The sequence below is a fragment of the Tupaia chinensis genome, unplaced genomic scaffold, assembly GCF_000334495.1.
Source record: "Tupaia chinensis unplaced genomic scaffold, TupChi_1.0 Scaffold000330_1, whole genome shotgun sequence".
Classification (NCBI taxonomy): Eukaryota; Metazoa; Chordata; class Mammalia; order Scandentia; family Tupaiidae; genus Tupaia; species Tupaia belangeri.
Genome location: NW_006159824.1, coordinates 1584776 through 1600302, shown reverse-complemented (window position 1 = coordinate 1600302; position 15527 = coordinate 1584776). Strand labels below are relative to the sequence as shown.

The 15527-nt window shown below is 48.5% G+C and overlaps 1 protein-coding gene and 2 pseudogenes across 1 annotated transcript; 2 read left to right on the top strand and 1 right to left on the bottom strand.

Annotated features, from left to right (window-relative positions):
* The first annotated feature begins 1110 nt into the window (after positions 1-1110).
* Positions 1111-5802, top strand: LOC102490190 (C-type lectin domain containing 10A). Its single transcript, XM_006151840.2, has 10 exons — positions 1111-1416; positions 2435-2519; positions 3387-3503; positions 3989-4084; positions 4171-4242; positions 4344-4415; positions 4569-4655; positions 4736-4887; positions 5315-5421; positions 5542-5802. The coding sequence occupies exons 1-10, from the start codon at positions 1354-1356 to the stop codon at positions 5708-5710; spliced, it is 1020 nt and encodes a 339-aa protein (XP_006151902.2). The 5' UTR covers positions 1111-1353; the 3' UTR covers positions 5711-5802.
* A 4026-nt stretch (positions 5803-9828) lies between these two features.
* LOC102486597 (nucleolar complex protein 3 homolog) lies at positions 9829-13616 on the bottom strand (annotated as a pseudogene).
* A 167-nt stretch (positions 13617-13783) lies between these two features.
* On the top strand, positions 13784-15199 carry LOC102486178 (putative transcription factor Ovo-like 1 pseudogene; annotated as a pseudogene).
* Positions 15200-15527: the final 328 nt, after the last annotated feature.

Below are 15527 nucleotides of genomic sequence, written 5' to 3'. Positions count from 1 at the left end.
CATCAATGTAGTGGAAAGGCCCAGCAGAAGTCACTGTCACATGAAAATGGAATCAAGCCTAACTAGGTCCAGCCCAAAACAACAGTGAGCTACTGAGGAAGGAGCCATGCCCCAGTGTCAACTCCCACGTTTGAACCAGTGTCTCTTCCTGGTTTGCCATTAAAGGAAGAGAAAATAAGCCCAAGCCTTGTCTACGGATGGATTACCATGGTACAGGTTAAAAACAAACAGTGGCTCTCTTATAGTCACACCGAGCGGTAGTTCTTTTTTTTATAGGGCGCATGCGCTCGCCAGACAGACAGAGAGAGACAGCGAGACAGAAAGCAAGAAATCAGCCCCCAGGGGGATGGCCACGCCGCAATCCCTTCTCCTCCGTTCTTCTCCTCTCAGGATCTTGGGCATGCACGCACACGCACCCGGCATAAGTTTAAGTCACCGGGTCTGGGACTCGAACTGTGGCCGACTACATGGGAGTCCAGAGACATAGCCATCACGCTAACTGCTGGTCCCATTGAGCGGTGGTTCTGTGAGGCGGTAGAAAGGGGACATCTCCCCAATGGACAGAGCTGTCAGCAGTGCAACTGGTTATTCGCTTTGTGTGTAAGGAGGAGTGGCCTGAGGTGAGGCTACAAAGAGATCCTTGGGCAGCAGCCAATGACCTGGCTATGTGGTTGGAGCTCTGGATGGAAAGGATTTGAAGATTAGAGACAAGGAGGTCTGAGACAGAGGCATGTGGGTGAACATATTTCAGGGAACAGCAAGTGCCAGCTCTCGCTGTGCCCTGACGGCAATCGGGACAGCTAGGCTAGAGGCGAGGAGCTCGATGGTTCAGGCTACAAAGGACATGCAGGTGCCATGGGCTCAGGCCAGGATTGAGCAAGAGCAGAGAGTGGGCTCCTCCAGGCCGGGGGTGCAAAATGGAGACATCGTCAATTCTGGGAAATTGGAGAGCAGCAAAGGGGTGTGGGACAGAGGGGAAAGAACAGACTGCACCCCTGACCCTCCTGTGCCAGCTCTCCATCCTCATTTCCTCCACGGTGAAAACGAGGAAGTCAGAAGAACTCCAAAAAAAAGAGAGAACGGAAGTAGACACATTCCGGGGGAGGAGAGCAAAGCTAGCCTCATGCCCGACTCCTCCACACTCCATCTCTGCCTCTGATCCGAACTCGACACATTCTCATTATCTCTCACTGTTCCACATTGAGGAAATGAGATAGCCCAGACTATAGGCTGCATCTCAGACAAGAGCAGCAGGACTCCGGCCACATGCGTGACCCCTCCTTTGGTCATAACCACACCCAATTCTCCAGAATTTACTTCTAAACCTGAAAGGCTCCCAAGGTCTAGTCACTGATGCACAAGGAACCCGAGTCACAGCCTCTGGACGATCCACAGGGAACAGGCCTGGTGAGGCAGGTGAGACCAAGGGGATGGGGGATATGTTACAGGAAGCAGCGGGGGAGGAAGGACTCAGAGCCGAGCAGGGAACTATATAAGGAAACCAAATGGAGATTTGAGACTATTCCCTTCACTGGATTTGCAAATTGAACACGGCAGCCACAAACCTCAGTCTCAAACTCAGCCCCAACTCCAGACCAATCTAGCCTAACCTTTAGCCCCAATTCCAGCCACAACCCTGACTCCAATACTACCTGCATGCCCCTACCTTAGCCCCAAACTCAGCTCTAACTCCAGATTCAACAAGAATCTTTTCTAGTTGTTGTTAGGTGGGTTTTTGTTTTTGTTTTTGTTTTGTTTTGTTTTGTTTTCTCCATAGAGTGTGTGTGCTTGCCAGAGAGAGACAGAGGGAAAGTGAGAGATCATGCTTGGGGAAATCACGCCTCTTCTCCTCCATTCCCCTCTCAGGACTTGGGGCATGCATGCACAGCAGTCAGTGTGATTTTCAAGCTGCCAAGTGTGGGACTCAAACTACACAGCCAGCCATGTGGGATCTGGTGCCTTACCCACCACACCACCTGCTGGTCCTTCAGCTTGAATCTTAACAGTAGCCCCAGTCCAAAATTGAGGGTCAATTCTATCCTATTTCTAACTTCTGTGTCAAGGTTAGGACCAATTTCATTAACAGATCACATGAAAACCGATTCCAATCCTAACAGAAGACACAACATCAAGTCTAATCCGGGGCCCCTGTCAGATCCAGTGCTGGCAACAAATAATTTAGCTCCAATCTCACCTCTAATTTCTACTCCAAACTCAGCCCAACCAAGCCCAAAGTCCAACCTGACCCTCGTGGCTACCTCAGCAGCAAGCCCAGGCCCATCTCCATGCTAGCCCTGGCCCCAGGCTCACTCTCCACTTGAAGCTCATCTCTTACTCCCATCCCTGATCTTGGCTCCAACCTATTTCCAGCATCCTCCTTTGCTCAGCTCTGCCCCAGCCTGGCCACTACTCTGCCTCATCTTTGCTCTGACAGATCCCTGTTGGCTCAAGCATGGAAAGGATATATGAAAATCTTCAGCACTTGGAGACTGAGGAGAAAAGCCAGGAGGTTAGAAATGGTGAGAGGAAAGGAGAAATGATCTCTCCTGAAACAGCCTCTTAATATGTCTAAGATTTCCATTTCTGGTTTGTTTGTTTTTTTTTTTTTTTGGAGAGGTTTTCGCTATAGGGCGCATGCGCTCGTCAGACAGACAGAGACATAGAGGCAGAAAAAGAGAAATCACCCCCCAGGGGGGATGGTCATGACGCAATCCCTTCTTCTCCATTCTCCTCTCGGGATCTTGGGCACGCACGCACACATGCCTGGCGTGAGTTTTAAGCCACCGGGTCCAGGATGCAAACCGCGGTCGACTATGTGGGAGTCCAGCGACATAGCCATTACGCTAACTGCTGGTTCCCTCCATTTTTGTTTTCACGTCATATCTGAATCTCTACCATGTGCAGAGGTAGGTCCTGTACTCTGAGGGGGGTCCCTGCACTCTGAGGGGGTCCAGGCTCAGTCTGCGGATTCAAGGTCCTCAGAAAGACAGACAGAGACCACAGAGACATGGCTTCCTGTGCTCTATAGGCATGGGAGGGGAGGTGGGGTTTGGAAGGGAAACTAATTTTCTAACCTGATGGTACTGACGACTGTGAGCCTGCTAAGGGCCTGGCTTCTCCTGACATTCCCTGTGTCACCCTGCCACCTCGCACAGCTCTGATAATAGGACCTTACACGATGCCTTCATCCTCTGTACGTGTGAGTGCCCTTGAGTGCCTGGACTGCGAGGTCCAGGCTCCGGGCCTCCCCACCCCACAACCCTCCCCATCTAGTCCTCCCCTCAGCATTACTTTCTCCCAGCTGCCATCCTTCGGCAGGTGCCTGGGCCCGCTCCTCCTGCCTGTCATGTCCTGGCCCATCCTCAGGATGCTCCCTCCACTTGCAGGGCCGCTTCCTCTCCGGTTGTTCCTGAGACATCTCTGCTCAGGGCCCCTAATCTTCTTGCTCTCCCTGGGACTCAGACTCCTTCTGCTGGCCGTCATCTATATCATTGGGTCCCAATGTGAGTGCCCCGGCAATGGGCAGAGGAAGAGAAGAGAGAATAATGGGGGTCAGCAGGGGGGCAGTGAGGCGGTGGGTGCTGGTGGAAACCATGTCAGGAGCAATGGTGGGCATAGTGTTTGGGGACAGGAATTCGGCTCATGACAATGTCGGTGCTATCTACAACCAAGAGGGCCATACAGGGGCACTGGTGCACTGAGGGTGGCATTGGGGTGACTGATGAGAACAGCGGAGCGGCATAATGAAGATGGTGATGGATCTGTGTTTAGGATGGCTGCCGGCCCTGAAAACCGTTAGTTGGATTATATAGTCCATTTTCTTCACCTCCGTAAGCTCTCATTTAAGCCTGTGTAAGATTAGATAATAACTGTCCCACGGAGTCCCTGTGAGGACCAGATGAGACCACGTGCATAAAGTGCCCTGCTCAGTGCTGCCACACAGGGGACCCAATTCATCTTAGCTCTGATGTCCCACTCACCTGATCAGATTCCAAGTTCCAGAGGGACCTGGTGACCCTGAGTGCGGCTTTCAGCAACTTCACGTCCAGCACTGCGGCTGAGGTCCAGGCACTGACCTCCCAGGGTGAGGCTGGATTGGACAGGGTTCTGGGCAGGGATGAGGCCACATGGGGATGGGGGAAGCTGATTTCTGAGTCCCCACATCCTCAGAGAGCAGCTTACAGGAAATGATGACATCTCTGAGAGCTGATATGGAGGGTCACAGGCAGGACCTGCAAGCAGGTGAGAGTCCCTTCCAGAGTGCGTGGGAGGGTGGGGCTGGGCTCTCAGCCAAAGACAGGGGTGGGAGCAGCCTCCCGGTGCTGAGCCGCCCTCCCCTAAAGCCCACAGCTTGAATGACAAGGTGCTTTCTCTGGAGAGCAGGCTGGAGAAACAGGAGCAGGCGTTCAAAGCAGGTCAGGTGCTGCTCCCCTGCACCTGGGCATGTGGCGTGTGGGAGGGCAGGGCGGCTTCTAGGCTGGGCCCAGTGCAGGGCATCTGACAGCAGCAGCTCACTGAACAGAAGCCACACTAGATCCTGTCCCACCGCCCATGTGTGTTTATCCTAGTTTATTCCAATATGCTCCTGCAAGTCCAGCAGCTGAAGGAGGACCTGAAGTCTCTGAGTAGCCGGATTGTTTTTCTTACACGCAATGGTAAGGAATATATGGGGAGTGGAGGCTCCACTTTTCCCATGGTAGCAGCTCACTCTTTCACTCTCCCTCTACCTCCTCAGGCTTCAAAATCTCCTGGTGCCCTGTTAATTGGGTGGAGCATGAGGGCAGCTGCTACTGGTTCTCTCGCTCTAGGAAGACCTGGTCTGAGGCGGAGAAGTACTGCCAGCTAAAGATGTCACACCTGGTGGTCATCAACTCCAGGGAGGAGCAGGTGAGGGTCTCTAGTGCCCCATTTCCAAAACATGTCTCATTTAGGACAATGGTTCTCAACCATGGCTGCAATGGGAAACCACCAAGTAGCTTTAGAAAATGCTGCCTTCTGGGGCCGGCAGGTGGAGTGGTGGTTAAGGAGGCTGTACTCCCACATGGCTCACTGTGGTTCAAGTCCCAGACCTAGCTTCTCTCTCTCTCTCTCTCTCTCTCTCACATCAACTTAAAAAAAAAAAAAAAAAAGAAGAAGAAGAAGAAAATGCTGTCATCTGAGCCAACCCTCAGACATTTAAAAGCCTGGGCGTTGGGATAACCATTTCAAAACTCCTCAACTGATTCGGTCAACAGCTAACGGTTAGAATTGTTAGCAAGAGGAGTTGGCTGGCTGGGGTTGGAGAAAAATCACCCTTACCCTTCTGTCACCCCAGAATTTTGTACAGGAACATACAGGCTCTTCATACGTCTGGATAGGCCTCAATGACTCTGAAGGAATTTGGAAATGGGTGGATGGGACAGACTATGAGACCAACTTCAAGTGAGTGTGCCCTGGCTTTCTGTGCCCCGTGTCCTTTTTCTGCTCCCCCAGCCCCTCCTTTTCCAACTTGCGTTCTGTTCCATCTACCTTTCCAAACTGACTGTTGTCCTCTCCCCACAGGAACTGGGAGCCAGGTCAACCAGATGACTGGCATGGGCATGGGCTGGGTGGAGGTGAGGACTGTGCTCATCTCCGCATTCATGGCAATTGGAACGACAACGCCTGCCAGAGGCTGTACCTGTGGGTCTGTGAGGCTACCCTGGGGAAGGTCAGCTGGGAGAATCTTTGAGCTGCTTCCAGGTGGACCACTGAGCCATAAAAATAGCTTGGGCTGGGAGATTCTTTCTCAAGGTCCCAAAGAAAACCTCTCTGAAACAGGAATAAGCCCTAAAAGATTAAAAGTATTGCTACTATTTTGAATTTTTTTCTCTTAACTATAAAAAACTACATAGAGTTCTCAGGTTTTCTTTCTTCCAACTTTTATAATCAACTTTATTGAGGTCTAATTTTTACACTATAAAATGCACTCATTTAAAGAGCAGAGATGACTTTGATCAGCATACATATTTAGGTAACTACCATTGCAGTCAAGATACAGACTATTTAGGGACCAGTAGTTAGCATAATGGCTATGTCACTGGACTCCCATGTAGTCGACCGCAGTTTGAGCCCCAGACCCAGTGGCTTAAACTCACGCCGGGCGCATGTGTGTGCGTGCCCAAGATCCCGAGAGAAGAATGGAGGAGAAGGGATTGCAGCATAGCCATCCCCCTGGGGTGATTTCTCACTTTCTGTCTCTCTGTCTCTCTCTGTCTTTCTGGCAAGCACACGCGCTCTATAGCTAAAAACCTCTCCAAAGAAAAAGAAAAAAAAAAAAGATACAGAACATTTTTATTGCCCTCCCCCAGGTGTTTCTCGTGCCCCTTTGTGGTCTCACTGCCTCTGTGTCTCCAGATGAGATCTAGTGATCTGCCTTCTTTCACGCTTAATTGCTTCTGCCTATTGCAGAACTTTATATACATGAAATCACACAATATATACTTTTGGGGAGTCCTATTGTGTTTAGTGCTGCCTGATGTTTGGCCAAAAAAAAAAAAAAAGGCAGAGTGGAGAGGTTAGGCAAGGAAGGTCCTTCCACTAGACTCATGGCTAGAGTTGTCAAAAGCAGTGGCAGGAGAGTTCCCACAAGGGAGTGCCTCAAACCAGTTTGAGATGGGACAGCTTGAGATTGCAAAGAGAAAGCACTAAACGGCAAAGTGATCAGTCTGAAGCATTTACCAGAGGGACTCAGAGTGGACTGCAGTTATCCTCTAGATCTCACAATGAGAGAAGGGCGTGCTGCCAGTATGTCTGCTCAGAGGGGTTCAGGATACGGACTTCACACGAGACAGGGCCAGGGCCTGGCTTTCACTGTTTTATGCAACAACCCAAATATATTTATCACGGTCTAAAATGTTGAAAGTACCAGTGTACACTCAAGCCTCCAAGAGAAATATAGCTGGTCATCTTTGAAGAAATGTCTAGTTCAGTTATTCAACCATTTTTTAAAACTTCTTTTGAAGAGGTTTTTGCTATAGGGTGCGTGCATTCACCAGAAAGAGAGAGAGAAAGAGAGAGAGAGAAATCGAGAAATCACCCCCCCCCAGGGGGGATGGCCATGCCACAATCCCTTCTCCTCCATTCTCCTCTCAAGATCTTGGGCACGCACACACACGCACCCGGCATGAGTTTAAGCCATCAGGTACAGGACTCGAACCACAGTCCACCACATGGGAGTCCAGTGACATAGCCATTATGCCAACTGCTGGTCCCACTTATTCAACCATTTTTAAGTCTGGTTATTCATGTTTTGTTTTTGCCACTGAGCTATCAGTGTTTGAGTTTTGAGATGTTTAATTTACAAATATCTTCTCCATTCTGTAGGTTGTCTTTTTCTCTGTTAATTGCACATTATTACATTTATATAGTAAAAGGGCAATGGTACTCCAATGTGCCACAGGGTGACCATAGATAACATTCACACAATGTATATTTCATAGTACATGAAAAGAGATGTTGAATGTTCTCACAACCAAGAAATGACAGATGTTTAAGGTGATGGATGTTACCACAACTTGATCACTACTCAATGCATACTTGTATTGAAAAATCACGTTGTACCCCATAAATATGTACAATTATTACATAATAAATTTAAATTACTTCTTGACTTAAAAACTGAAGAATTAAATTCAGCTAGCCAGGCCACAGAGTGGTCAAGGCCCTTTGTGCTTCTTGGTCAGGACAAGAGAAAATGTGGGAAGACTGAGTGACCCTACACTTAGGAGAGTGCTATGTTATTGTAAAAAGGTCATTTTATTTTCACATAAATAAGAGTTCAGATATTTTCTGCCACTTAAAAGCTATGTAAACTGATGATGATCAGGAAACATAACTGTTTAAATTACCTGAAGATCCCAGAGTTGCCAAAACAGGTAAGATCTCTTATGTATTGGTTAGCAATTGCTGTGTAACTAACCTCCCCCAAAGCTAAGTGACTTACACAGTAAACATTTATTGTAGCTCATGAGTCTAGAGGTCAGCTAGGTGGTTTTCTTTTTCTTTTTTTTTGGAGAGGTTTTTGCTATAGGGCACGTACGCTCACCAGACAGACAGAGAGAGACAGAGAGACAGAAAGCGAGAAATCCCCCCCCCCCCCCAGAGTGGATGGCCACGCTGCAATCTCTTCTCCTCCATTCTCCTCTCGGGATCTTGGGCATGCACGCACACGCACCCGGCGTGAGTTTAAGCCACTGGGTCCAGGACTCGAACTGCGGTCGACTATGTGGGAGTCCAGCAACATAGCCATTATGCTAACTGCTGGTCTCCCCTGTTAGTTTTTATTTGCATTTCCCTTATGATTCGTGATGCTGAACATTTTTTCATATGCTCTTTGGCCATTTGTATCTCTTTGAGAATTGTCTATTCAGGTTAACTGCCCTTTAAAAATTTTTTTCTTTTTATTTCTGTTTCTTTCATACATTCAAGCACATTACTTAGCTTACAAGGTGAATATTCCAACATGTGTACATTTCTCACCAGTCCAGTTCACCATACTAGAAAGTGATCTTCAATAGATAATAATCCATTTCTTTTAAGTTGTTTTTGTTTTTGTTTCTGCCAAAGGGCATGTGCACTCACCATAGAGAGACTGTGAGAGGGAAAGTAGGAAATCAGCTCCTGGGGTGATGGCCACACTGCAATCCCTTGTTCTCCATTCTCCGAGGACTGGGGGCATGCGTGCACACGTGTCCAGCACAATTTTCAAGTTGCCACTCAAACCGAAATTGGCCATGTACTTTAACCACTATGCCACCTGCAGACCACAACTGTCTATTTTTTAAATGGCTATTTTTTTTATGTAAAAGCACTGTTTGAATTTTGTATATATTCTGGTTATTTATCTCTTATAAGGGTATATTTTGAAAATATTTTTCCCTCATTGTATGTGTGGTCTCTACTCTGTTGATTGTTTTCATTGTGTAAAGTATTTCTTGCTTGCTATAATCCCATTTGTCTATTTTTGGTGTCACCCTCCCTGGAAAGGTCTTACTTAAGAAGTCTTTGCTGGGGTCACCAAGTGGCACAGTGGTTAAGGTGCTGGACTCCCACATGGCTCACCATGGTTTGAGTCCCAGACCTTGTGACTTGCTTTATCACTTTCTCTTTCTCTCTGTCTCTCTCCAGTCAAATTATTAATAATAATAATATGGGACCAGCAGTTGATGTAATGGCCATGTCGCTGGACTCCCATGTAGTCAACCGTGGTTTGAGTCCCGGACCTGGTGGCTTAAACTCACACTGGGTGCATGTGCATGCGTGCACAAGATTTTGAGAGGAGAATGGAGGAGAAGGGATTGTGGCATGGCCATCCCCTGGCCATACCCCCTGGGGGTGATTTCTCACTTTCTGTCTCTCTTTCTCTGTCTTTCTGGAGAGCATACACACCTTATAGCAAAAACCTCTCCAAAATAATAATGATAATAATAACAAATAAAATAAAATAAATCATTCTTTAAAAAAGAAGAAATCTCGGGACCAGCAGTTGGTATAATGACTATGTCATTGGACTTCCATGTAGTTGACCGTGGTCTGAATCCCGCACCCGGTGGCTTAAACTCATGCCAGGCGCATGTGCGTGTGTGCCCAAGATCCCGAGAGGAGAATGAAGGAGAAGGGACTGTGGTGTGGCCATCCCCCTGGGGGGCGATTTCTCACTTTCCCTCTCTCTATCCTCTTCAGAGAATGCAAAGACCCTATGGCAAAATCCTTGAAAAAAAGAAAAGGCCCTCAGTTAATAACAAATATTCACATGTATCTTCACACACACAAATATACAAGCAAGTCCACTGACTCCCCATGCTTCAACTACTGTAATGGTATTTCCAAATATTTGGTGCAATCCAAGGGTGACTGAATAGTAACTTCATTGCTATGTCTTTTGATTAGTTGACTTAAATCTTCATTTAAAAATGAATCCCCAAGGGGCCAGCTGGTGGTGTGGTGGTTGGGACAGCTAGATCCCACATGGTTGACTACACAGTTCAAGTCCCAGACCAGTGGCTTGAAAAACATACCCAACACATGTGCGTGTGTGCCCCCACTCAATACAGAGAAGGTATGGCAGGGGGTGCTTTCTTTCTCTTTCAAGTGCACATGCCCTATAGTAATACAAACAAACAAATGAACAACAACAACAAAAAAAAGAATCCTCTAGTAAAACTTTGTTCTTCTCTGGGGAATTTGAAGATTCAGCTGGAGGACTGAATGTCATTGCTGCCATGCCATAAGTCTCGAAAAGCTCCGCAGCAGATCTGCTCAACTGTCGCTGGAGTGCTTCAAAGCCTTCAGAAGGTGCTCCAGCATCAGGACAGCGGCGACTCTCTGCACTGTGAGATGATACTGTCGCCACAGGGCATGCAGTCCCCCCAGGGCAGTGTTCACCCAGCTCAGAGAGGAAAACTCCACTTCCCTGGGTTTCATTGAAAAGTAATAGATCCGCTTTCACGGAATCTACGTTCTGGTAGACGCTAACATGCTCTATTTTAACCTGGAAGAACATGCAGTGCAAGGGTACAAAGGTGTTTGATCAAGCAAGGACTCCTTGTGGAGCATTTTTGCTTTCTGAGTTTAGTTCGCATGGCCTCGAGGTACTGGAATACAATCTCCACACCTCCCTGGTAGCACCTGCATGTAATTTAAACAGTGCTTTGTAGAGATGTGTATGACATGTCACTGGATCAATATTCACAACATCACCTGGCCAGAAAGACTATGAAAAGTAACCTGGGGGACCAGCAGATGGCGTAATGGTTATGTCGCTGGACTCCCACGTAGCTGACTGCAGTTCGAGTCCTGGACCCAGCAGCTTGAAACTCACGCTGGGCTCATGTGCATATGTGCTCAAGATTCCAAGAGGAGTATGGAAGAAGGAGATTGCAATGTGACCATCCACCCAGGGGTGATTTCTCACTTTCTGTCCCTCTGTCTCTGTCTCTGCAGCATGTGCCCTATAGCAAAAATCTCTTTAAAAAAAAATTGAGTGTGTTAATTAAGTCTGAAAAAAAATTAAATCTTTTTTATTTTAAATCCTGACTTCTATTTCTGCCAGGTATGATACCTTTGACTTCAAAAGGAAAAAAAAAATGAGAACTTAATAAAATAATAGAATAGACAGTCTGTAGAGGTTGTAAATTAATTATTATTTTTAAATTTTTAATTAAAAAACAAAAATCATGCTTCTGGGATGTATGAGGGTAGTCCTGCTATGAAAAACAAGAAAAGCTAAAGAATTAAGAATATCATATGCTTAAAAAATGAAAGAGCTGTGAAAGCAATAATAAGGACCAGAAGGAGTGAGGATTCAAGATTCTTTGAGAGTTGTGCCACACAGAGACGACGCAGTGTCGCGTCGTCTACTGTGAGCAGCACGGAGACGACTCGGTGTCACAGCTCTTCAGGGTCGTCCTGAGACGATGTAGTGTTACAGCTCTTCAGGGTCTCCCAGGTCATCTGGAGATGATGCAGTGTCAGCTCTTCAGGATCGTCTGGAGACTGCGCGCTGTTTCAGCTCTTCAGGCTCTTCAGTTGTCTTCCTGGTCATCGTTTTCATCATCCTGGTCGTCTTCATCCTGGTCGTTGTCATCATCCTGGTCGTTGTCGTCTGGCTACTGTGGGCCAGGCATCGGTGGTTATATACACTCTGGTGGGGTGTAAACGGTGGGGCGTGGTTTGGTGTTATGGGCCGTGATTGGTTGTAAACGGTGGGCTGTGATTGGTTGTAAATGGTGGGCTGTGATTGGTCGCTTTTGGACCAATCATGAGGTGCCAGATATGCAAATTTGAGGGATTCTAGTGGCCAATCAGAGCAAGGTTTCAAAGGTCAGGTTTTTGGAAGGGAACCAATCATGGTAATTGTTTGCTCTCTGAGAAACCTCGGCAGACTCGCTGCTGCACAGCCTCCCACACTCTCTCTAGAAAAATAATGTAATCTGGACATAGTGCCGAGCTCCTTGACAGCTTAGGTCGCCAGAATCAATGAGAGTATGAAGAACTATGAATAAGTCATCAAAAAGCTCCACACTTATAAGCTGAGCAAACTTGGCAAGATCTAAAATTGCTGATAGGAAAGGCGGCCTCTGGGCCTTCTTCAGTATTCCGAAGCAGGTTTACAAACACAATAATCACAGTCTCTGCGTGAAGTTTGTTTTTTCTTGTATTCTCCAAAGCCTCCAAAGCTCTCGTTCAAATCTCCCTTATACTTTCTTTCACTGTTTCTGTTTTCTTCATAGAGCGTTTCTCTTTTCTTTGAAAGTCAGGAGCTTCTTTGGTTTGTTAACATCCTCTGTGTCTTTTTTTTTTTTTTTTTTGGAGATTTGGTTTTTTAACATCCTCTGTGTTTTTTTTTTTTTTTTTTTGGAGAGGTTTTTTTCGCTATAGGGCGCGTGCGCTCGCCAGACAGACAGAGAGAGACAGAGAGACAGAAAGCGAGAAATCACCCCCCAGGGGGGATAGTCACGCCGCAATCCCTTCTCCTCCATTCTCCTCTCGGGATCTTAGGCACGAGCACGCACACGCGCCCGTTTTAAGCCACCGGGTTCAGAATGCAAACCGCGGTCGACTACGTGGGAGTCCAGTGACATAGCCATTATGCTAACTGCTGGTCCTGCATCCTCTGTGTCTTTTATCACTTCTACTTCTTTGATCCTTAGGCACAAAAATGTTTCTAACACCTCTGACCTAACTTCATAATTTCTGCCCTTCACAAAACCAGAAATCACTTTAATCACACCAAGAGATACTTAGCCTAATTTACCTTATTTAAAGAATTTCTTGGGGCCAGCTGAGGGCATGGGGGCTCTGGACTCCCACATGGCCAACCGTCGTTTGAGTTCCAGACCTGGCACCTTGCTTTCTCACTGCCTTCCACCACCACCCCCCCATTTCTCTCTGGTCAAATTGAAAAAATGTAATAATAATAAATACAATTGAATAAATATTTTTGAGAGGTTTTTGCTATAGGGCACGTATACTCACCAGAGAGACAGAGAGACAGAAAGCGAGAAATCACCCCCAAGATGGATGGTCATGCCGCAGTCCCGTCTCTTCCATTCTCCTCTTGGGATCTTGGACACGCATGCACATGCGCCCGGCATGAGTTTAAGCCACCGGGTCCAGGACTCAAACTGCGGTCAACTACATGGGAGTCCAGCAACATAGCTGTTATGCCAACTGCTGGTCCCGATATAGTTTTTCAAAGCATGATGTAGCATGTGACAATCAAGTCAAAGACTTGACCGTATGTGTCATTTTCAGTGGAGACCTTTACATTCCTATGTCTGTTAAGCATTGATCTTTTTTAGTTGACACATAATAATTGTACATGTTGATGGGGTACAGTGATTCTTCAGGCCATTACCCAAACACATGTACACTGATCAAATTGAAGTAATTAGTGTATTCGTCATCTCTACTGCTTTTGATTGACAAGCCTGCCATCCCGAAGTGTGATCTCCTTGCATCTTCTTCACAAGTAACCCTTTTATTTCCTAAGCATTCCTGTCTCTGAGACTTATTTCCCCGTTGGCAATCACAGTTTCCTTCTTTCACCAGCTTTTCCATGATTCTGTACCTTCTCCTAGCACTTCAAACTTCATTCTCACCGCGGCCAAGTCTTTAGGGGTCCTGGCTTTCTTGAGACCTAACGATTTGCCGTTGGCTGTTATTATTACTGGGCAGAGGAACACGCCCCAATGGTCTCACGGACGCATGCCCAGTCCCCTCCTCCACTGTGCAGCAGATCAGTTTCTCCTTTCAATCAGAGATGGTCACCCTCAAAAGTATAATTATCCTGTACTCCACCTAGTGATCAGTCGTCTGGGGACCCCAAATCAGCCAGAAGTCAGTTTCAGCTCTGAAATGAAACAAAACCAAGGCTGGCGGATGGGCTCTTTCCTTGAGCACTAGGACTTGCAAAATCCAATGAGCCCGGGTTACGCAGATTAAATCTTAAAAATCCTTAAATGGTGAGGGTAGCACCAGCACTCGGAAGGCTGAAAGCCACGCAGTAGGCCTGGGATGGGTTCTCAGGCCATCCTGCATGTGCTGGGCTCATTCGTGCATGGCCGCGAGACCCCAACTGACTGGCAGGCCGGGCATGGGGGGACCATGTCAAAAACACCCCAACGGTGTCCTGAGTCCAGCCATACCTGCTGCTTCCCCCGCCGCCCACTTCACCTGGCTGCCAAGGATCCGGTTTCGAGGGACAGCGACACTTGCGGAGTCAGCCACGTGCCATCCTGGCATTGTCTCTGCACAACGTGGGGGCACCTGGCGACTCCTTCCCTGAACTACCCCCTCCCCCCAGCTCCTGCCCATCCTGGGAAAGGTGTGATAGTTCCCGGCTTCAGTTATGGAAACGGACCTTTCTGGGAGAGGGGTTTTCGGAAATGCCCGCGTGTCCCTGGTGAAGAAGCCTGCGTCTCCACGTGCTAGAGGAACTGGAGCGAGCTCCCCGACGAGGAGCGCTACGGGATCTACATGCCAGTCAGCCTGGACTTCTGCCCACCAGACCCTACTGGGAGCCAGAGTCATCCGTGACCCAACCCCCATCATGTCCCCTGGCTTTGGACCTGAGCCTTCGGGACTCCAGCTACAGGCAGCCCTTGGGCCCTGTGCGGTGGCCCAGCTGCCCTCTGAAGACATGGGCCACTTGACAGATCCCCAGAGCAGAGACCATGGCTTCCTGCACACCGAGACGAAGGTGACCCTGGGGGACAGTCCCAGTGGAGACTGCTCCACCTGCTACATCTGCCAGAAGGCCTTCACCTGCCAGCGCATGCTCAACTGCCACATGAAGTGTCACAACATCAACAGGCACCTCTGCGTGTACTGCAGGAAGGGCTTCAATGACACCTTTGACCTCCAGAGACATGTCCGAGCCCACACTGGCACGAGGCCCTACAAGTGCACCCTCTGCCACCAGGCCTTCGCCCAGTGCCGCTCTCTGGAGTTTCACCTCAAGAAGATCCATGGAGTGCAGCAGAAGTACGCATGCGGGGAGCGGCGGGCCAAGCTCTACGTGTGCAAGGAGTGCAGCTGCACGTCCGAGAGCCAGGAAGGCCATACCACGCACCTGAAGGAGCACTACCCCGACGCCACACCACTGCTGTGCAAGACCTCCAAGAAGGTCACCTCACTGCTGCAGGGCAGTCCCACCTCTGAGAGACACGCGTCCTAGGGATGCGTCCAGGTCCTGAGAGGGCCCAGAGTCACTCCTGCTGCCCTGCCAGTCCACCCTCCTGTGGCTTCTTGCCAGAACGCCAGTGATCACGCCTGGCCTCTGCGCCTCGGTCTCCCCCCAGGCACGCATGCTCGCTTGGGCCCAGCACTGAGCTCTGATCATTTCTGCATTTTTGTCTCACGGACAGAGGCCACGCTGAGCCTGGGAAAGTGTGAGTATGTCAGGGGCAGGGGAGAGGCTGGGGTGCCTTCGATGAGAAGCGACCGCCTGTGGAGACGAGCACTGTTTCCTCGGCAGTGGGATTTCCTTCCCAGGGGAAGTGCAC